Source organism: Trematomus bernacchii, unplaced genomic scaffold, assembly GCF_902827165.1.
Source record: "Trematomus bernacchii unplaced genomic scaffold, fTreBer1.1, whole genome shotgun sequence".
Classification (NCBI taxonomy): domain Eukaryota; kingdom Metazoa; phylum Chordata; class Actinopteri; order Perciformes; family Nototheniidae; genus Trematomus; species Trematomus bernacchii.
The window spans coordinates 777,571-799,582 of record NW_022987582.1 but is presented as its reverse complement, the minus strand read 5'-3'; the positions used below and the strand labels follow the sequence as shown (position 1 = coordinate 799,582).

Genomic DNA, 22,012 nt, shown 5'->3' with positions numbered 1-22,012 from the left:
CGAATTATTGCCATGAAACAGTTCATTAAGAGGTTCACATTTTGTAGTTTTTATTTCCCCTTGTTTATACATTATCCCTCGAAAACAATTGTTTAAACAATACAGGTTTTTAACCAACATTTAAACAGACTAAACAAATGGACTAGTTGGACCTCGACTGCATGATGGACTGTTATTAGTAGAAAATGGGGTAAATTAACAGATACACAAACAAATGGAATTATTTACTGATGAAAGGCTTCAATTTTTCATGCTAAGCTACGATAGCGGTCTTTAAACAAGGTAAAATAATGACAAGACAGCTAAAAATTCATAGACATTCGAAAAATAATGACACATTACAGGACATATTTTCTTACAGATTGGCATATATTAACAAGTAAAATTATACAAAATACTTATTTTTTTTAGCAATTAAGACGTTTGGGAAAATATTTTTGATTTATTTGTTATGAAGATCTTAGAGAAGATATAACCTAGATGCATTCTGTCCCAAACAAATCAGAGCAAAGTTAATATGTTAATTGCAGTAAATCAAATAACCAAATAAATACAATTAATAAATAATCAAATCAATCAAATATTGCATGAAAACTGGCTTTAAATAAATAATAAATAAAACAATATAATATATTTAATATAAATTAACAACAAATCTTTTTGGAACTTAAAGTATAAAAGAAGCATAGCTTGTTTCATTTTACGTGCAGTCTAAGAATACATCTAAAAGTAAACAGCTCTAAAATTATGTTGTATTCACTTGTATTATGATATTTGTACAAATGCAAATGAGTGTTGTCAAATACAGGAGTCAAGCGATTTCTGCTCCAAACTGCTGCCTACAAGAACATCTGACTGACTGCAATGAAAAACGTCTTTAATAAAGAGAGGACTGGAATTCAAGCGTTTACCTAGACGAATGAATGACTAAAGAAAGTGCGTTCCCCGCACATCTGGGGAATAATACCACAGAATGAAGAAGAAAGACAGAAGGTAAGCTGGTACACAGCAAGACTCCCACTGCATAGCTGTCAAATCTGTTTCAGATTTTACAAAGCTCCAAGCTCCTCTTCTCCTAGCATATGCTGCCTTTTCCAAAGACTTAAAGAATAAAACTCTGTAAATAGTGGCAGGCAGGAGCACAACAAGCCCTGTCATACAAAATCCTGTCGCTGGTAAAACCTGGAATGTGTCCAGCTTTGAGAACAGGAGCTTCAATCTTTCGTTGCCTCTTCAATAAAAAAATAGCCTCTGGGTGAATGGCTGGTTGTTGGGGTTAATTTGCTGGCCAGTCCGAGAGGGTTCAGCTCTAAAGGTTCCCACGACGACACGTAACATCACGCGAGGTGGGGGTCGTTGGCAGGGCTGACAGTGAAGCGCGACGATGATACTTGTTTTGACCCCACAGACGACCTTGGTTTGATTGATAGATCCTCCTTCCTTTTTGATTCTTTGCTCTTGATGTTTCCTGATGGAAAGAGGAACAAAATTAATCTCAGTCACAAGTTCCTGCGATGCATGTGTTGAATTGTACTCCTATTTCAAAATGCTGCTACCAGACTCCTCACGTATTTTAACAAAATAGTACAGTTCAGTAAATAGTAGGAATGTGATGTGTTTGTATTTATTCATTAGCATTTCATGTTGCCAAAAAAATACAATGCATAATTATTTTTGTTTGATTGTTTTCCTTCAGATTACAGATGTACAGCATACCCAGGTGACATTTCAATAAAATAAAATACATCAGAATTAACATACTGAAGTTCAGGTACACCATCCGTTTATGGCAGGGTATTTAATACAAATAGAGTAAGATATTACTATAAAACCAGAACATAATCTAATGATCTATAATAAAATCACACTAAAGCAATGCTGGACAGATTCTAGTTAAAAATAGCTCAAACTGAACACAGCGTCCTCTTTCCGTTTCAAGTCTCAACAAAAGATCATGAAAGCATCTAATTTTGGAGTTTCTGCTTTCCTTTATATGTGCACAGCCCAAAGGACACTGTGAGCCCAAACCTTCATTACTCTCTGAAATGAGGTGATCAGTGTACGAGATAGCGAGAGGAAGTCGAGGGAGCAAATGAAGACGTGTTGGGGAACACAGCTTAGCCTTGCATTGTTGAGCGCAGGATTTATGTCGCCGCTCAGTTCCACATGTCACAGAGCCGAGGGGAAAATTATAGAAGATTAATTCTGGCTGCATGTTTGGAGAGGAGGAGGTTGAAATGAGGGTTTTCCATTTCGGTGGGTGGGAGTGAGTTAGTGGCTGTCAGATTGTATTACGTCATTCTCCGGCTCAAGTTGGGGACATAGTGATAGTACATGTGTAGAAGGGAAAATATGTCAGGCGCTTTATCTCTTGAGTCTGATAACAAGAGTCCAAAGCATCATAGTGGTTCTGTGATGTTCCCCGTCTAAATATCCTTTAATATGAAACATTAACAAGACCTTTCATATAGGTTATTTACTCAGCAATGTCTTGCTGAGTGTTTTGCTGTTTTTCCATTAGGGTCAAATGTTCAAGGTATGTTTTACCTGGGCAATATGCTTAAATCATCCACCTACAGATTAAAGCCTACTGATGTTAAACTTCTTAAAACCTACGCTCTCAAATTGGCAGACAAGACTGACTTTAGACACTGATGGCGTCCTTCCTTTCTTTGCAATTTGAACTGTAAAAACAGCCCATACCAATCTGCCTGTGAACACAGGGATGACCCTCATGACATTGCTGTGCTTTGACCTGAATGCTCACGTATACACACTGACAATGCTATCTTGCTGATCTTAAGCAGGTTCATTATATTAAACATCGTACTTAGCACAAACACAACCTACAGCAGAGGTATTGAATTGACATCCTTTGGCCTTCTTCCACGTCAAAAACATTGCCCCCTCCGCCCATCATTCTCCTTCTCTGCTGCAGAAACCCTCATCCACACATTCATCACTTCGAGAGAGGACTACTGTAACAGCATTTTTGGCTCATCATCCAACATTCTCAATAAACTTCAATACATCATCGTCACCGTCCTCAAAAACCTGTACTGGCTTCCTGTCCTTCAACAAATACACTTAAAAATCCTTCTCCTAACACACAAAGCACTCAACAACCAGGCCTCTCTCCTACCTCAGCCCTTCCCCCTGCCTTCGCTTATCAGGCGCCAATGTCTTGTTCATTACTCCATGGATCAAGCACCAAACCTAGAGACAGGGCCTTCTCCATCGCTGCCCCCTCCCTCTGGAACTCATTCCAAAACACATCAGAGACGGCACAAACCTCCCTAATCTTTAAAACACTGATAACATCTCACATTTTTGACAGTTTTTAATGTGTGATTAATGTCCTAGTGTTAAATGTTGTTTTGTGGGCTTGATTTTATTTTTCTATTTTTGTAAAGGGTCTTTGAGCCCCAGTAAAAGCGGATGACAAATACAACGTATTATTATTATTATCCTGAGAATTTTTTTTTCATAAATGCTAACCTCCTGGTGGTGATGGAATCACCAAGCCAGTATGATTGTTTTTTTTGGGATTGTGAATTTTGGTTGAAATTTTAGAGTCTGAAAGTGGTGGACTGATTGACAGAGGTATTCCTAGAACCATGAAAAAAATGTCACTTCCTCATTGAGTCTAATCAGTAATGTGAGACTCTTAGACGTTGTAAATATTTTTGATCTTACCACGCAAATCCAACTTGCTGTTTTTGACCGTCACAGGGGCTGGACTTGTGGGCGCTGAACTGCCCAACTCATAGGTTGGAGTTTCCTGTTGTAAGGAAACAGAAAAGTCAGGACTCCTTTTATTGAATCACAAACTATCTCCTGTTAATCAACTATTTAGGAAAGGGAAGTACCTGATCAAAAAGATAGATTGTGACATCATCAAAAAAGGACACGTTTCTTCCTCTGTCCTTCTCTCTGTCCATCGGCTCCTTCGGTGATTTCAGTAAACTCCTGAGCCCGACGCGTTTGTCCACATCTGTTTCTGTGACGACTATCACCCTCCGGGAGCTCTCGTCCTCCTGCTCGTCCTCCTCCTCATCGTCAGGGTCGCTTCCTGAGGACAGACCTCTCCGTCTCACAATTCGATTTCCAATCGCACCGTCCCCAAACCCTCCTTTTCCAGTGGGGGTGAGGGGCAGAGTCAGAGCGAGAGGAGGGAGGGCGAGGGACAGACGAGCAAGTTTAGCTGTGAAAATGAATGTAGGGAAGAGACGTTAGACATGAGATACCCGACAAGAGTGTTACAACAAATTCTTTAAAGGGGCCCTATTATTATGTTTTTGGGGTTTTCCAACACATTCTACGTGATAGGCTAAGAGGCCGGACATCTCTGAGTGTTTGACCAATCACTACAGAGCCTGGGGTCTGGTTTCAGACAGAGGGTGAACAGAGGTGCTGAAGCACAGCTAGTATGAGAAAAATAAAACACTTTTTGAACTTTAAAGAATGTAATCATGTCACAGCAGAGGCACGAAATACAAATATAAACTCTGAAAATGTGCATACTAGGACCGGTTCAAAGATTTGGATGACATTTGCAGAACCTTTACATGCAAAGATATGCTAGTTATTGACTGCTGTTGACATTCACTTTTTCCCCTCATTTATCCTACCTTTTCTTCTTGAGACTGAAGAAGTTTACTTTAAGTGGAAACCAATAACGTTTCCCACCCTGGCATTTTATTGCTGGACAACTGGACCACTTTCCTGTTGTCTCTGAGCCTAGCAACTATCAAAAACACAGGATAAACTGGATTTTGTTTTTCACATTTACTCCAGTTGTTTCCCCCTCTGCTATTTCTGCTATTTTGAATAGTAACCACATGGATACTCTATAGCAACTGTGTATGGCTATCGAAATATGCCAATTTGTATTTAATGATGTCAACCATGAATATATTTCCGTGCAACCTGAAGGTACCTTTCATTGCCTGGTTCGCAGTCGGCTGAGGGGTTGTGACCTCAGGATGTTCAATCACAGTGAGCGGCTCAGCATTAGTTTCTTCAGACTCCGTGTGCGGCTGAAAGCTCGGGGAACTTTCCTGCTCCTCTTGGCTACAACAACAACAACAACAAATCACAAACAAACATGAATTAAAACAGGAATATCAATGGGGTTTTTCAACAAAATATAATCATATCGTAGTTTTTGTTGTCTAACCCTTGTGGTATCTGGTCATGCAGAGTTTTATTTAGATTATTCAAGGATTCATCACTTTCATCTCATTTGTATTTCATTCATGGTGCTCACAACTAGATGAATAGGTTGATGGTATCCCTGTAACCCGCAGATGTTACTGTCAACAGTTTTCTTTGGAACTACTTTCTGCAAAACGTTCTACTTACTACTACTTTCTTGTCACATTGTGTGCTGTTGAAAAGTAAGGGAGAAACTGTTTCTGAAAAGAGATGATTTTTCTAAATATATAAATGTTTAATAGTCTGAGCACTGGAAATGAAAATCCATTCATCTCAGCTATACTGTGGTGAAGGTGAAGAAATATATCTTAAAAACTGAGAAAATAAAAAACAAAATGTTCTCTATGTCTGAATACTGCTGAGCCGCAATGACGATAGTGTTTTGTGAATAAAAAACACTTTTAATGGCCTCCATAAGATACCACTAAAGGTAGAACATTTGTGTTGTGTTTTTGTTTTGTTTTTCATGGTTTAGGGTCAATCGAGCATTTAAAGGGGACCTATCATGCAAAAAAAACATGATAGGTTTCCTTTAAGACAAACGCAGATTTCCTAATCCAGCCTTCTTCATACCTTTCATCCTCGTTTTGCTCCGTCACAGTGACCAGCTCACTGCTGTTCTCTGCGATTTGTTCGCTCCAGGGTCTGATCATCACCGTGTCTTTGACAGTCGACCCCCAGAGCACGTTTGTTTTCACATTTTCACTGAGGGAGAACTGCAGCCTTTCCTCACACACCTGAACGACAAAACAAAACAATGAAGAGGTGTGAATACACTTAGAAAGCTAATATAGAGAATGCTCTTACATCAAACAAAACAGAAAGAAAAAAGACAAAAAAACATGCTCACCTGCATCATGAGGCCATTTTTTGTTGTCATCTTAGAGAGAGAGCCATGGTCTTTGACATCAGATGTTTCACTCTGTGATCTCTGGCCGTCGTTCTTCTTCTCTTGAGAATCCAGGATCAGCTGTGGTGTTGACTCTACCAGAGTATCAGACTCATCATTCAAATCCCCCTCAGGAGTAGAGGAGCCACCTGTCTTCTCACCTTCATCACTTTCACCAACACTGCTGCCCTTCTGCTCAGGTGTCTTCTTCAGAGACTCCAGGATCTCCAGGTTCCCCAGAAAAAGGTCGCCCAGAGAGTCCTCTTCGTCCCCAGAAATGCAGCACAGTTGTTCCAGTTTTTCAAAATCCTCCAGGGGCTCCTCATCCAAATCTTTCCACTCTGAAATCAGTAATTCTGGGAGATTGTTGAGGGGAACCTGGGGTGAAGATGGCGTGGCAGATGAAGTTTCCTGGAACAGATGATTCGGTTCATCCTGTAGTTCTGTGTTGGGTGTGAGGTCGCTCTCATCGGCCAGGGTTATATGCACAGTGGGGAGGTTCAGGTTGGCTGAGATCCCTTTACTCTGAGTTGTAGCAGGTGGTGATTCTTGCAAAGGTGGCTCTGACACGTCTGCGCTGTGAGTTGGGGAAATATACGACTCTGTCTCAGTACTAGCAATAAAGTCTTCTAGATTAATGTGACTAATAAACTCCTCTGCCTCGATAACAGATGGCGGTGGGCTAGGAAAAGAGTCGTCTAAACTCTCCAATTTATCATCTTGCACATCAAGGTCTATGCTTGGTGGAGGACTAGGGAAATCTACTGAGCTGAAATTGTCGACCTGTGGATCTATGTCCTCCTGCATATCAAGGTCATCAGGACAATAGATGGGATTGGGTGGAGGGGGCAAGTCTCTGTAATCCTCTTCTTCATTCATAATGCTTACTCTCTCTTCTACGTGTTCCTTAGCATGCCATGGTCTTGTTTCCTCCTCTGATTCTGCGCCTGATTCAACATTTTCCAGGTGGGAAAGGTTCTCATGAGGAGCTTCGGTGATGCAAATAATTATACTTGAGCTTTCTAAAGTTTGACTGAAGCAGTTCTCTGGGTTCGAGATGGTTTCATCAATTTGCTTGGCTGATGTCTCTTCGTGTTTTTGGAGATTCTGAGGACATCTGTTAAAATTTTGATTTTCTTCCGTCTCTGTGGAGTCCTGCAGACCTTCGGTGTCTGTACACAAAATCGTACTCTCGTCCTTCTCTGAGGACTCCTGCTCTGGGATTTCTTTATTCTCTACTTCAATATCTGAGGTTTCTCTTTCCAGGTCTTTGTTGAGACTGACAATTAATATTACATTCTCAATATTTTCCTCCTGTTGTATCTCTACCTGTTGTATCTCTACCACTTCTTCCAACTGTTGATCATCACTGTCTGCAGAGTCCCACCTTTCCTTCAGGGCAAGATTACCCACAAGTCCTTGTGTTTCCTCGTTCCTGGTTTCTTCACTGCCCGCCAAGATGGCAGGATGAGTTTCACTTCCTGCAAGTTCATCGTTTTCTTCAGCCTCCCAAAACTCCTGGCCCACAACGAGCCTTTCCGCCACCTCCCAGGCTTTATTACTGAACCCAGAGAAAAATTCAGACCTGAGTTCAACATCTTGGCTCCTCCTCTCTGGTGAGGCCCACTGGTCATTTTCATCAGGCCACAACCGTAAATCACTTGACTGTAAAAAACGATGGCAGTCAAACTCCCCCCTAACGACACCAGATCCTGTTAGTTCTTCATCCTCCTCCAGGGCGCTCCATAACTCTTTAGTCTTCACATCCAGGCCCTCGCAGGAGTTATTATCCACACTGTTAGCAGAGTCCACCCGACTCACTGCCCCTCTCAAGGGGGACTTTTCCTTCATGGCGTTACTCAGCTCTGCGGCAGCCAGCTGTTTCTCCGTCTCCGTCTCCGTCTCCGTCTCCGTCTCCGTCTCCGTCTCCGTCTCCGTCTCCGTCTCCGCCTCCGCCTCCGTCTCCGTCTTCGTCTCCGTCGTGACCTTCTTTACCTCGCTGCCTTCTGAGCATTGCAGGTTTCTCAGGCCCAGCTCGTTGTGGTCCAGCCCCGGCCTCTCTTCACCTCCTTCTGACTCTTCATCACCCTCCTCGGCCCAAGAAGGACTAATCAGACCACTCTCTTTATCAAAGACAGACTTCCCGTCATCGCTTGGCTCGACTACTGACGCCACTGGATCTCCGAGTGTGGGGTCACTGCTTTGAATGCCGTACATGGTGGATAACCTTGACTCTCTGTTGTCATCTTGAGATGGTGTTGCAGATTGCACAGCGTCATTTCCACATTTGAGAGAGTTCATTGCAGAAATATCAATATCAGTCTCTGTTATACTTTGACAATCCTTTGACAGACTGCCAGATATAGCCTCGATCAAAACATTTTTCTCAGCGAGGCTCTTGGATTGCAGATTAAATTTGTTCTCTGCAGCATCCTGGTATTTGCAATCTGTTATCTGAGCGATGACGCCATCTGTGTAGTCGTTGTCTATCGGATACCCACTGCTGTGAGGAAGCCCTTTCAGTGGCTCATCATCTAATTTTGTGAATAACTTATCAATTAAGTCAACACAGTCCTTGGCCTGCTGATCATCACACAGCAGTGATGACTCTTTGCTCTCGTTTTGGAAAATGCCAGAGTCATCTCTCTGTGTTGACTCAAGCCCTTTGTTCAGAGAATCTTCGTCATCATCTAAATTAGGGACGGAATTCTCTGTAGCATGTTGATATAAAGTTATACTTTCCTCACACATCTCAATAGTTGTTCCACTTTCACTTTTCTTATCCGACGACTTTTTACTATTTCTTAAGGGGCTCTTTTCTCCATTCTCCCCCTCCTCCTCAGTTTTCTCCTCGATCCCAGTCAGTGTTCCCCTGTCTGCTGCTCGACTGCTGCTCGGCCTGGAGGCCATGAGTCCGTCACTGCTCCTCCTGGTCATCCCGTCCCCCTCCCAGTCGCTGTCTGAGAAATATGCAGAGTCTCGATGGGGTGTTTCATTTCCCAGAGCTCGCCACCCGCCACTTCCCACTCCTCCTCCGCTGCTCGTCCATGAGTCACTGGGTGTGAGACAGTCGGCTGAGTTTGAAGTCATAGGAGACAGGACCGAGTCTGTGGGGGTCAAGAGTGAGACGTCAGAGGAGGGGTCCCAATCTGGAGTAGTTGGAGTGATAGCAGGAGCGGCTTCCTCTTGGGAAATGTGACAAGGTTTTTCCTGCCCAGTGTCATTGTTTTCTCTCTTTGCCTCATCATGAATCTGAGAACCAAAATTCTCCAGATCTGCTGCAGTGATATTTTCAGAATCCACTGCAGAAATGTTATCAGTGTGGTACTTTTCTTTGTCAACATCACATGTCGTCTGATCGTCTCTCTCAGGGCTGCTTGCCCTGTCTGCTCTCATTAACCCTCCATTCCCTATAACATCTTCTCTTTGAGTATCTGTTTCTAGCGGTTCATTCTCCTGCTGTGTCACAGTGTTGGATTCTGCTGTTTGCTCTCCTCTGGCAGGTAAAGCGGGGCCATCTAAAGTCTCCTCCTCATTCTGACTTGCATGTGTTTGGTTGTGCAGGAGGCCATTTTTGGGCATGATTTCTGAAAACACAAACTCACCAGATTGGCAGTGATCAGCATCGCTTCCTTCGCTGTCCGATGTAAGAGGTTGTTTATTTGATCCTATATGAAGGACTGGGATCTCCGGTTTCATAGAAACCTTTATCTCACTCTTTTTAGCCCTCTTGGTCACTTGAGCATAGATGGCCTCAGTTGGTGTTTCCTCTTTTCCTTTGTTGGATGCTCGTATGGAGCTCTCCGACTGAAACCTGATGGTCTGAGCGGAGCCTGGGTCAATGCAAATGGACTCGTATTCAGGAGAGAGTGGAGTAGGGGAGTAAGATGAATCGGTCTCCTTTTTGTTTGTGGCAGCGTTTTGTCTGGATATGATTTCCGTCAGGAAGGTCTCTGCTGATTGGATCTCCTTCAGGAACTCCTCCCTGGTCATCTCTGTCTTGGCAGGCTCCTGCTGCAGGTCAGACTCCTGCTTCCCGATAGTGATCTCAGAGAGGAGGGAGCGGGATCTCCGTATTCCTTTAGAGTACGCTTCCTCAGCCTCGGTGTACGTGGGCAGGCCAGGCGCACAGACATAGGGCCGCAACCTGGATCCTGAAGGATAGAGGTATTTGACTGCATCGGGTTGAGATCCTCCCTCTGGATCCGTGTCCATGCCTGTGTCAATCTCTGTGAGGAAGAGATCCCTCTGAACTGATTCGCTAGTGACTGTTAGGTCCTCCTCATTTCCCGAGCTGTGGTTGCGTTTCTCTGACCCCCATGACTGTCCTGCTGACCCCAGCTCTGTGATCAGCGACTGGGAGCGCCGCATCCCTCTGTTGGGCAAAACAAAGTTCCCCCACGTCTCTCCATCTCTTTTCTCCTCCTTCTTTCCCTCGCATGGAGGCTCAGACTTGGACTCAGTGGACTCTGTCACACTCGAGATCTCCGTCAGAAACAGATGCATGGGGGATTTCTTGGCAGCGGCCACACGTTCAGAAAGGAGTTCAGCATCTTCCCTCCAGATGGCCGGCAGGATGGTGTCAAGTCGGGACTGAGTCCTTTTCATTCCCCTGGAGAAGAAGTCTCCAGCGGAAGGGTCTGCATCTTCAGAGAGGCTGGAGTGAGGGACAGAGTTCCCACCGCTTCTCTCTGGGGACGTAAAAGGAGAGTCATCCTCGTCTGAGTAGGTAGGACTTGATGAAGACTGTCTGTCAGGATGAGGGCGGGGTAAATTACGGTAAATTGGGCGAAACGGGTTTTCTCTGCGAATGGGGGAGTCAAAGTCTTTTGCACGAGAATGGGAACTGTCCTTGGAGTTGTGCAAGGATGCTAAATGCCTGCTGCCACCCTCTCTGTCAGACAAGTCACAGGATAGCGGGTCTCTGTTCGAACTCTGCATCTGCGGCCTACTGTATCTGGAATAAGTCTCCGCTGTGTTGTAGCTGGGACAACCTCTTTGTGGTTTGGAGTGGGGAGGGAGGGGTGGGGGACACATTTGAGGAGGTTGGGGGTAGATCGGATGGCTGGATGGGGGAAGGGAGGGGGATAGCGACGGGGATGGGGGTAGTGTCTGTCGGGCCCTATGGAGGCCCAGGTGATTAAAGGTAGTGATGTGATGGGGGTCTGTTTCGATTTTCCCCCCGATGGTGTAGTGAGGCAGTCCTCTGTAACCGAGTGGAGGAGCGGGGAGGGGGCGCGAGTAGAGATGGTTGGCTGACGACATGGACATAGAGCGAGGCTTGGGAGGAAGGACCGGGGCTATTTTATCCGGATCACTACTCCTTCTCCTGTCCTCCTCCTCATCATCGTCTCCTAAATCGACTACTGAGAAGTCAGTCACTCTGCTCGAAGTGTCTCTGAACTCAGCCAGCCCTGTGTTGGGCACATGGAGATGAACCTCGCTCGATCTCACCGTCTGGATACCCTTCCCACACTTGTCAGACGAGAAATAAGGGACTCGCTCTTTTCCCAGCATTCCACTGCGGATCTCCATCAACTCCATGTCTCCGAGGCAGATCGAGTCAGAGCGGAAAGACTTCCCTTTAAGAGGTGGTGACTTGTCCTGGGGAGTGTGCTCCTCTAATCTGATGTAGTACTCGCTGGCGAGGGAGGGGCTGCGGGCGCTTATCACCGGGACGACGGTGGGAGTGTCCAGAGATTGCCTGTGGTTATTGTTCACACTTGGGATTGGCTGGGGAGGAGGGAGAGGTTTGTAGCCTTGTCTGGCATGAGCCTTCTCCCAGAAATACTCAAAGTTCAAGCCTTTGCTGGTTTCGGTGACTGTCAGGATGTCGTCCAGTTCAGTCGAGGACGCGTTGATACAGTTCCCCACAGGGTCCAGCAGGGGGTAGGAGTTGTCTCTGTCCTCCCTGCCGTACTCTCTCTCCCGTTGCCGCTCGTTTGCTGCAATCTGGAAAGCCGGCGGTCGGAGTAAGTCCCAGCGTCTTTCAAACGACTCATCGCTCTCCCCTCGCCTTCTACCGCCCTCCTCATACTCCTCATCCTCTTCATCTTCTTCCCCAACACTATCCCTTGCTATTCCTCGCTCTGCTGCCAGGAGGGAGGAGAGGAGGAGGAAGATCTCTGCTATAGAAGGGCGTTGGGATGGAGGTAGCCAGCAGGACTGCATGATCTCATACCTGAGGACAGGAGAGACAAACAGAATTAGAGCATAATCACCTCCATTAACATAATCATCATTTCTGCAAACTCCACTCAGTGGATAAGTACTGACCAGTAGTCGGCATGGGAGAGTTTGAGTCTGGGCTGAGCCAGGGTGATCTGTCTCTCCCTAATGACGAAGGTCAGCACCTCTTCGTCACTCAGGTGTCTGTGGGGCTGAGAGCCAAACTCAAACAGCTCCCATATAACCACCCCCAAGGACCTGCAGGGGAAAATAAAATGTAGAGATGGTGAGACACAGATCTTCACAGACCGATTTGTTATGTAATGCTTTTAAAGGAACGCTTTGTTTTACACAGAGCTCTGACTCAAAAGAAAACAGGACTGAGGCACAATAAATAAATAAAAACATGTAAGAAGATATTCTGTTTGTTATACGAGTTTTGTCATGATATTATTAAAGGGAAAACTTGTTTGAGAAGGAAATAAGATAATAAATATTATCTGTAATCGAAGGACACCATTTTTTCTCTTGACAGTTTACTTGATTTAAGTGGCTTCTTACAACCAGACACCAAATAGATGGATACGATCATAAATTACCCACATGAAATATCCATATCCTACCTGGCTTGCACTATATAATCAGATGTGACCGCTCTAGATGAATACATAGAAATCTATACAAATGTACATACCACATATTGCTGGCCTTGGTTTGGTCAGTAACGATGAGAGATCCTCTGTACTCCTCCAGCAGCTCAGGAGAAATCCAGCGCAGCGGGATCCATAACTTGTCAGGAGTTAGGTAATAGTCCTCCTTCACAATGTCATACAACAAGAATTATTTTGATAAATGCACTGTCATTATCTGAATGACGAATTTACACATGTTAGAATGGAAAACAATCTAATATCCTACATGGATCCACCGGGAACTTATGTAAGGGTACATTTTGCAGATCAAATCAAACGTACCTTGTAATGGTTGTGTGAAAGGCCGTAGTCACCTATCCTGACAGTGAGGTCAGAGTTCAGCAGGCAGTTTCTTAAAGCCAGGTCGCTGCAGAAAGTAAGCACAACCTCCATCAATCAGCCACATTAAACAACAATATCAAATCTTAGTAAACCAAAAAGACAAGTTCCAGCACACGCCAAGACAAACATTAGATTATTAAAAGAGTTCATAAAAAAAGCAAATTACCTTCTTTTTAATGTCATGATATATATTTTTAGAGATACAATCTTGTTTAAAGATTAGATCCCTGATTATGCGCAGAGGTGAAGTCATGACTGACCTGTGGATGTAATTGTTTTCATGGAGATGCAGCAGACCGGAGGTGATCTCAAAAGCCATTCTCTGAAGAGTCAAGAGGTCCCGAGTCGGCAGGTCAGGAGTCATCCCATCTGACTTGCGCTGGGCCCTCAGGTACCTCTTCAGGTCGCCCTAATTGAACATCACAACAGTAATGCCAGCAGTCAATTGCATGCATGCTTAAGTACAAGGTAAGGTAATGCCAGTTTGGACAACATTGTGCACACTAAGTGCTTGTGTCCTTCTTGTAAAACAGAGATGATTCAGAGAACAGAGAATATTTAGGACTTCTGCAGTAAATCCATCCCTTTTTAGGGTGTTTTCCATCAGAGAGGCTAAAAGCAGCAGGGTATTGGTAATAAGGTGGCAGCCATGGTATTAATCTTGTGAGCTTAAGAGAGGGCTATGAACATAAAGAATAAATAAATATAATGAGGACTATAAAAAAAAGATTGAAAATAACCGCAATAAATAGACAATAGGAGACATTATCCAACATGATAATAGCAGTCTACGAGGCCCTCAGCGTTGTTTGGCTTCTCTCACTGTGTTGATATAATTGATCTGTGTGTGTCTTTGTTTGGCCGGAGAGTCTACTCATATGGTTTCCTTAATCAGTCAGGGAGTAAGCCCGATGAGGGAAGGAAAACAAGCTGACGTATTGATGTAAAGCTGATTCAAGTGATACCGGAACATTTATAACATAATCATTTATCATTCCTGCAGCAAATGAGATGCTTACAATGACATTAAAACCACTTAATCAAGGGGTAAATGAAGTTAAGACCAGTTGAAAACAACCCATACATTTAATGCAACTCTTACACCACTCTGTATAACTACAGACTCAACAGCTGTCATGTCAATAAACAGCACTCGTCAGTAATAAAAGCAGTATAGCAATTAGCGGTTTGTTTTTAGAATTTTCAGATACAAGTTGAACAACCGCACTGAAAAATGAAAGATTATTTGAGCACAAATTGTAGATAAACGAAGCGAAATGAGAAAAACAAGCAATAGTTCATCTTTAAAAGACACATTACAATGGTTGCACTAATGTTGCTAGTTTTTAGTCACAGGCCTTGTTGACAAGTATTTATGTTATTTTGTGTACACACCAAGCTAGTTTTAATTTCCCTTTTGTTCGATATTTAAACAGCAGTTTGTACTCACCAGCTGACAGAACTCCATAACCAGGAGGAAGGGGATGCTCTCACTGCACTTCCCCAAACACTGAAGGACGTTCGGATGTTTTAGGCTCCTCGAGGAAGTAAGAGAAACCAGATAGATGAACAGACAAACAAACAGTGATAGATAGATAGATAGATAGATAGATAGATAGATAGATAGATAGATAGATAGATAGATAGATAGATAGATAGATAGATAGATAGATAGATAGATAGATAGATAGATAGATAGATAGATAGATAGATAGATAGATAGATGGATGGATGGATGGATGGATAGATAGATAGATAGATAGATAGATAGATAGATAGATAGATAGATAGATAGATAGATAGATAGATAGATAGATAGATAGATAGATAGATAGATAGATAGATAGATAGATAGATAGATAGATAGATAGATAGATAGATAGATAGATAGATAGATAGATAGATGGATAGATGGATAGATAGATAGATAGATAGATAGATAGATAGATAGATAGATAGATAGATAGATAGATAGATAGATAGATAGATAGATAGATAGATAGATAGATAGATTGATAGATAGATAGATAGATGGATGGATAGATAGATAGATAGATAGATGGATGGATAGATAGATAGATAGATAGATAGATAGATAGATAGATAGATAGATAGATAGATAGATAGATAGATAGATGGATAGATTGATAGATAGATAGATAGATAGATAGATGGATAGATTGATTGATTGATCGATAGTGTGTGTTTAGCTTGTTGTTATGTAGGTGTGTTTACATCAGACACAGAAAAGATAACAGGAAAAGTGAAATGTTTGTGCGAGTGAGAGCACGAAATAAACAGCATATGAATGTGTGTGAAAATGACTCTTTGTGGGTGTATATTTGTGTGTGAGTGTGTGTGTGCAGGCATGGTGGTGATGTTTGTAGTGGGATTTGCCTAGAGATAGCAATAGAGAAAAAAGAACATAAAGAACTTGCTGCTTCCTCTGTGTATTAGTGTGTGTGTGTTTTATTATCATCTACCTGCAGTAACAGTATCTCTCTAAGTACACAATACAAAATTAAAACAATATTTTTAGAGTGTAAACAGGTTGGATCCAAGCCAGACCCAATGTTGCTCCTTCAGTCAATGATTGAAAATGCCGTTTTCCTCAACTTAAAACACTCTATGCACATACCGCCTTACCTGTAGGTTCTGTTATTGATGGCTAATATTAACTTATTTTAGATACGTTTTCCTGTAGTGCAGATTTCCTACAGACCTGATTTGAATACTGTACTCTAATCACACTGCTTGTCAAACACAATAACGAACTGTGACAGTAATTGTTGTCAAGCCAAAGTAACATTGTTTTGCGTCCAAAATGGTTTCTCACCTGTACGGCTCGGACTCTGCCAAGAACTTCCTCTGCTCCAGAGGGCTGGCACTGACACGCAGCTCCTTCACCACGGCCTGAGAGGAGCTGCAGTCACACAGCACCTCGGCCAGGATCACCTGAACAGATCAATGAGTAATATCACGGGAGAGTGCTCAGGAGAGGACCAGCAGTAAAACAACAGCCTTTAGTTTACACCCCTCATCTGGTCATTACATATAACAGATCAGAAAAATAAATCTGTGATCCGGGTTATATTTTACATGAAAACTAAATGGTGTAGGAATATTATTGAGTTGATTGTCTCACCTTTCCGAACCAGCCATTTCCTATCTCCTGAAGATAGTTTAAAGCGTGTCTTTTGAAGCACTGCGACTTGGAGTCTGTAAAATAGACGAGGAATAAAAAAAGATCAGGGTCACAATCTGCGTTTGATGTTCTCATATGAAAGTACATTTTGTAACTGCAGAAAAGATCACTTTTAAAAACTGATGATACACTCAGGAAAAATCCAGAATCTATGCATCTGAAAAGTATATCTACCAGGAATAAGATGTCTCCTACTTGGCTGAAGAAAATGTTTTCATGTTTCTGTGTCTCTGTATGCACCACTTATACCAAAGCAAATTCCTTGTATGTATAAACCTATTTGGTTATAAAACTGTTTCTGATTCTGATGTTTCCACATCATTTTTAAGTAACTTGTATATTGAACCACAAAAGGCTTCCAAACGTGGTGTGATATAACAAAATCATGATGTAATACTAAGAGGGAGACTTGTATTTAGTTCAGCACAGATAAACGTTCAGCAAATATAATTAAAAATGGCTTCTCGTGGGCACACATTATTCTACACAGCAAAGTATCAGAATGACAAAAAAACATTGCTGCAACAAAATTAATAAGGTGTGCTGATAGGGGCGTCACGATACACCAAATACATATTTATGATATATAAATAATTTATGTCATGTCAACCAGTGGCGTAGCCAGGGATTATTGTGTGGGTGGGCCTGGAGAAATGTAGGTGGGCCAGGGGGAGACTTATTAAGCGTGGGGTCTGAGCTGAAACTTCATTAATGATTTTATTTATTTTTTAATGCACTAATTAAACATAAGCATAAGCATAAATTAGCAGTGAAAACAAAAACATAGGCACGGCGGCCTCAGAATGTGTGTAAAACTGACATCCACATGACTGGCTCGGAGGCCACAGGTTGTTTATCCTTGACAGTCGCACAGTGGGCACACGCTGAGAGTGTTTTCATATTCAGCAAATGTGTACATGCTTCACTGCAGACCTCAAGAAGAAATAAGACTTTCATTCACTCACGGCAAAACTTACTTTACTTACTAATTTACTTCACGGTAAAAAAATGCACTCCCTATTCCATTGTCATGAAGGTGGAATCTAACTATATCCAGAATAAGTTTTATTGGATCCAGGCTAGAAACATGTTTATTTCTGCTGTAAAGTTGGGCATTTTAACATGGGGGTCTATGGAAATGGCTCCTTTCTGCATCCATACCATGTCGGCCACTAGATGAACTGCAGTTTGTGGCACTTCCTTCTGCGCTTCCCGGCTCTGCCCCAGAGTTTGCCGCTTGTCAGGAACGTCAAAATCGCTATGACGCGCTGATTGGCTGTGGGTGGGCCAGACGTGACCACTGATGTCAACACATATGCTGATATCAGCACATCTTCAACCATTTACTTTTCTTTCTTGAGGCCTTATGGACTTTCTTTTATTAGGAGTTCATCAGGTTCAATTTCAATTTGTGTAATTGTTCTTTTAATATATATTTTGATAATTTAGTGTGAATTGATTTTGGCCATGATCAATGGTCTGGTGAATATCGTGACTAGCTCGCACCATCCCTATCTGAGGCCAAATGTCCAACGTGGCCGGCCTGCACAGAGCACTGGTGCAGAATTTTCTCAGATCAGAGTTTCCACTCCATTGAACTGCAGAGGGGAGTCCAATGCAACTGGACTCCCCTCTCGGTTTGAGACCTTTAATGGATCCACATCAGTGATTCAGGCAACAGACCGTGAGGGAGTTCAGTGCAGGATATTTCTCCAGCTTCATTTTTGGGGTTTTGTGTGCTCAAATAAGAGTCAGAAAACAGGAGAGTTGTTTTTGTTTAGGTTGTTACCTGCTCCATCCTGCAGGGCGGGGCAGGTGGGCTTGTCTCTGACCGGCAAGGTGTAGACCTCAGGGAGGGAGGGACATGACGACAGGCTGTCCTCCTGGATGGGACTGGAGCCTCCAGAGATCTCCTCTCCGTCTGCATTGTCAAACTCCTGGTGGTGGCACAGCAGCATAAGGAAATCACAATACTGGTTAAAATATAAAATAAACTGCAGTGTCACTTGATAATATGTCTGGATTGAGCGAGGCAGACAATGAGAAAGCAGCCACTCTGAACTAATGACACCCTGTCTGCCTGCTCAACAACACTGTCAGCTCAAAGGATGGAGGCTTAGTTAAGATTAGACTGGGATGATTATTGACAATTTCTGCTTCATTAAGTTGGAAATATTGACTTCCATGTCAAATCCTCCCTCAGTTAATCAAGCCAAGCTTAAATGAAAGAAAAATACATGCCAGCATGCATAAAAGGTGTGTGAAAAAAGAAAGCAGAGAAGGGTGAATAGATCTCTTACATGTTGAAGACTTACATTGAACCCCACTCCTCCTTTCTTACAGCACAGGCAGGTCAGGAGCAGCAGGACAAAAGAGACGAGCCCCGAGCAAGAGATGAGGATGACGACGTAGGGAGGAGGAGAGAGGGAGGCAGCCCTGGTCTGAGAAACTGAGTGAGAGAAAGGAAGAACATACAAGAGAGGAAAGGATTTAACACAGAAATATATGGGTGGCAGATTGTTAGGTCTGAGTCAGTGAGAAGGAAAGAGAGAATTCACTGAATCAGAAAGGTGTAAAATCTTGGTACACAGGTGTTTTGTTAAGAGGGAAACCATTGGAGCGTTTCTTAGTGGCAGGTTTGGGGAAACAGTGGAGAACCCCAATGGACAGCTTGCTTTAGGGATTTGGAGGGAGAAAGCAGGAAAACAAACTAAGTTGAGGATAAAAAACGAATCGTCTGCATCAGTAAAAGAAAATAGAGACTGGAGTTAAAGTTTGAAAGTGGGATAATATACCATTCCAGTAAGGAAAAAAAGCACGGGGGAAAAGGGAAATATCAGAAATGGCATTCCACTCAGGAAACACAGTTAAGAAGCAGGGAGGGGTGGCTGGTTGTCATTTAGGTAAAAAGGAGCGCTAATTGGGAAGGGTTGGAAACTGGAAGAAAATTACTGAAATTAGGAAGGTTTACTACTCAGGTAAGAGAGGGAGGGATCGGGACATTTTGATATTTGTACCTCAACGTGGTTGATTGAGAGAAGTGAACCATCTGTAGAAAAGAAAAGGGGCAGGGCAGGGTGGTTAAATACCCTTCAGGTATTGTCTATAGTTTCCATATTAATACTGTAGCCAAAATACGTCAAACATTATATCAGTAGAGGAACAATGTAACCTTGAAACAGTCAGAAGCTGTCCAACTCACGCTTAACACATGGAAGGACACATTATAAACATTAATATTCAAACCATACCTCAGCCTATCTTTTCTGTGTAAACAAAGCAGCATTTTAGACATTAAATGACATAATATTAGCAAGGCAGTTATTAGGACATTTGAACCCCTGTACTCTCCGAACAAACTTTTAGAACTGTATTCACTGATATTACAATAAATTACTTTATTTGTAATTTGTATTTTTAATTGTTGTTATCCAAACAAAAAGCTCTATTACTAATATTATCTAAAATAACTATACGCATGTGAAATTAAAACCTATTTTAGGTAAAAGAATATATAATTCATGGGGTTACAATTTTGAAATCTTTTCTTGAAATGTATGACTTGGCTAATGTTTTATAAGTCACTGCACTGTCTTAAAATATCCCAAATTCATTCTCCATGTCACTCACAGAAATCCAAAAATAGATTCATTCACAAGGTCTGGATATTGTAAACACTGCATACATAAATGTCAAAGTATAATTAATAATTAACCAACTTAATAAATATTGTAACAAGAGGATCAGCATTCTACTAAAAACACAAGTGATGCGTTTTTTCCCCAAGATACATTTGTGGGCCGCATTTCAAGTAACACTTTTATCTTGTTTTTTTGTCTTTTTCTTGTTCACAGAAAAGTTGCAACATAAAAGGATTGTACTTGTTTTACACATCCTGCGCAACAGTGAGTAAAGATGTGACCAGAATATAAAACCACATTCGTACCAAAGTGTGGGCTCATCAATGATCAAATCTGATGCAAATTCAAATAAATGTTATACTCTGGATTCCACAGCTAATTTGTGATCATTGTACATGCAAAACAGGGGCTAGGAAAACTGAAAGACCCCTTTGGGTAGTGTGGCCCCATAAACATGCACCACAAACATAAGTGATGGCTCCAATCCTGATGATGCACAATTCCTGTGCAGGGCTATTCTTTCATCTTTCCCTAGACAGATGTCCAGACACTGCATATAAATAGGAACCTAACAAGGGGCCTTTTCCACCAGCCCCGGTGCCAGGAGCTCTTATCAAAACAATACACCACAACACAATGACTGCACACATTACACAAACACAACACACTGCCTGATCTTGGGGGGAAGAAGGCATATTCAGATAGAGAAAATAAACATGCCAACAGTAGGTAATAGGCTAAATAATCTCCGGTGCAAAGCAGAGGCTATTTATAGACTAAATATATCGCACTGACCGACGTTTTTGGCCTGCTATTCATACAGAATATGCTGTTTTTAAATGGCATCGATGTGAGGCCCGACATCGAAACACCCCCCCCCCCCCCCCCCCCCCCCCTAATATTTTCATCCCTGCATGCAAATATGGTACCCTACCCATCACCAAACCAGGCTCGCTCCTGTTTTGATTAAGCCAGCCACGTACACTGCAATAATAATTCTCATTATGTCTCACTGATAACACAGCCAGTAGAGAGGCCTTTTGATTACTGACTACATCCCCCCTCTCTGCTCCTTTCTCCAGCATCCCTGACAGGTTTTCAATCCCCCTCCTCCTCCTCCTTCTCCTGTCCTCCTTCTCTCCTCCGCTCACCTTCCCTCTGCGGGGCTCCGAGGGCTCTCTCCGGGCTAAGGTACGACATGGTCCCCGCCAGCGCCACCATCACCCAGCAGTGTGGCCGCATCGTCGCCGCGTCCGGAGCAACAACACCATCCGAGCGACGCTGCCGGCTGTCGGTGTCCTCCTCTCCCCCGCCACGGTCTGTACCGTCTCCGGGCTCACGCTGTCTGTGTGTCTCCCCCCCTCTTTTCTCCTAATAATAAAGAAGCGTCTCCTTGCCTTCCTTGTTGTGCTCTCCCCCCTCCTTTTCTTCTTCTCTCGCCTCCTCCCCCCTGCTTTAATCCGCAATTAAACACGGTGCTCTATTGTGCATCCTCGGTCCACGTTACTCCGCGCATCTCTGCTGAAAACAACCACCCGTTACAAACACACGCGTATATATAACATGTCTTTCTCCCCCCTTTGCTTCAGTGGTGGAGGGGTGTCTGTGTTTTTCTCCTCCGCCAGCCTACGTCAGACACACACGGCGCGCATTGTCATGGTCCAGCTCCATACCCAGAGAAGAAAATACATCTGTGATAATATTCCCACTGGGAGGCAATGTTGTGTGTGTGTGTGTGTGTGTGTGTGTGTGTATGTAGTGGGGTTTTATTGATTGCATATTGAATTTTTTATCTTTTAAATATCACTTCAGTATTCATATGAGGTCTTTGGGGTGCCACTTGCTTTGTCTATTACTC

The 22,012-nt window shown here is 42.9% G+C and overlaps 1 protein-coding gene across 3 annotated transcripts; it reads right to left on the bottom strand.

Annotated features, from left to right (window-relative positions):
* Nucleotides 1-37: 37 nt before the first annotated feature.
* On the bottom strand, nt 38-21,797 carry si:dkey-40m6.8. 3 transcript variants are annotated; one of them, XM_034127737.1, is made up of 16 exons: nt 21,306-21,797; nt 18,814-18,962; nt 18,303-18,450; nt 16,454-16,527; nt 16,145-16,263; nt 14,759-14,846; nt 13,569-13,717; nt 13,249-13,333; nt 12,969-13,090; nt 12,383-12,532; nt 6,068-12,287; nt 5,791-5,954; nt 4,940-5,073; nt 3,870-4,204; nt 3,697-3,781; nt 38-1,468 (listed from the first exon to the last, which is right to left on the bottom strand). In XM_034127737.1, exons 1-16 carry the CDS (start codon nt 21,394-21,396, stop codon nt 1,338-1,340), a joined length of 8,244 nt encoding a protein of 2,747 aa, XP_033983628.1. In that variant the 5' UTR covers nt 21,397-21,797; the 3' UTR covers nt 38-1,337. The 3 variants fall into 3 exon arrangements, with proteins under 3 accessions (XP_033983628.1, XP_033983629.1, XP_033983630.1); XM_034127738.1 differs by having other exon boundaries at nt 14,759-14,843; XM_034127739.1 differs by having other exon boundaries at nt 18,829-18,962.
* Between the last annotated feature and the right edge of the window lie 215 nt (nt 21,798-22,012).

Bases quoted from the DNA above. Each gene is read 5' to 3' on its own strand.
- si:dkey-40m6.8 (XM_034127737.1), bottom strand. From the start codon at position 21,396: ATGCGGCCACACTGCTGGGTGATGGTGGCGCTGGCGGGGACCATGTCG. The intron at 16,264-16,453 runs GTGAGACAATCA...TGATCTGTTCAG, and splicing joins GAAATGGCTGGTTCGGAAAG to GTGATCCTGGCCGAGGTGCT. The intron at 4,205-4,939 runs GTACCTTCAGGT...TCATTTTCACAG, and splicing joins TGCGAACCAGGCAATGAAAG to CTAAACTTGCTCGTCTGTCC.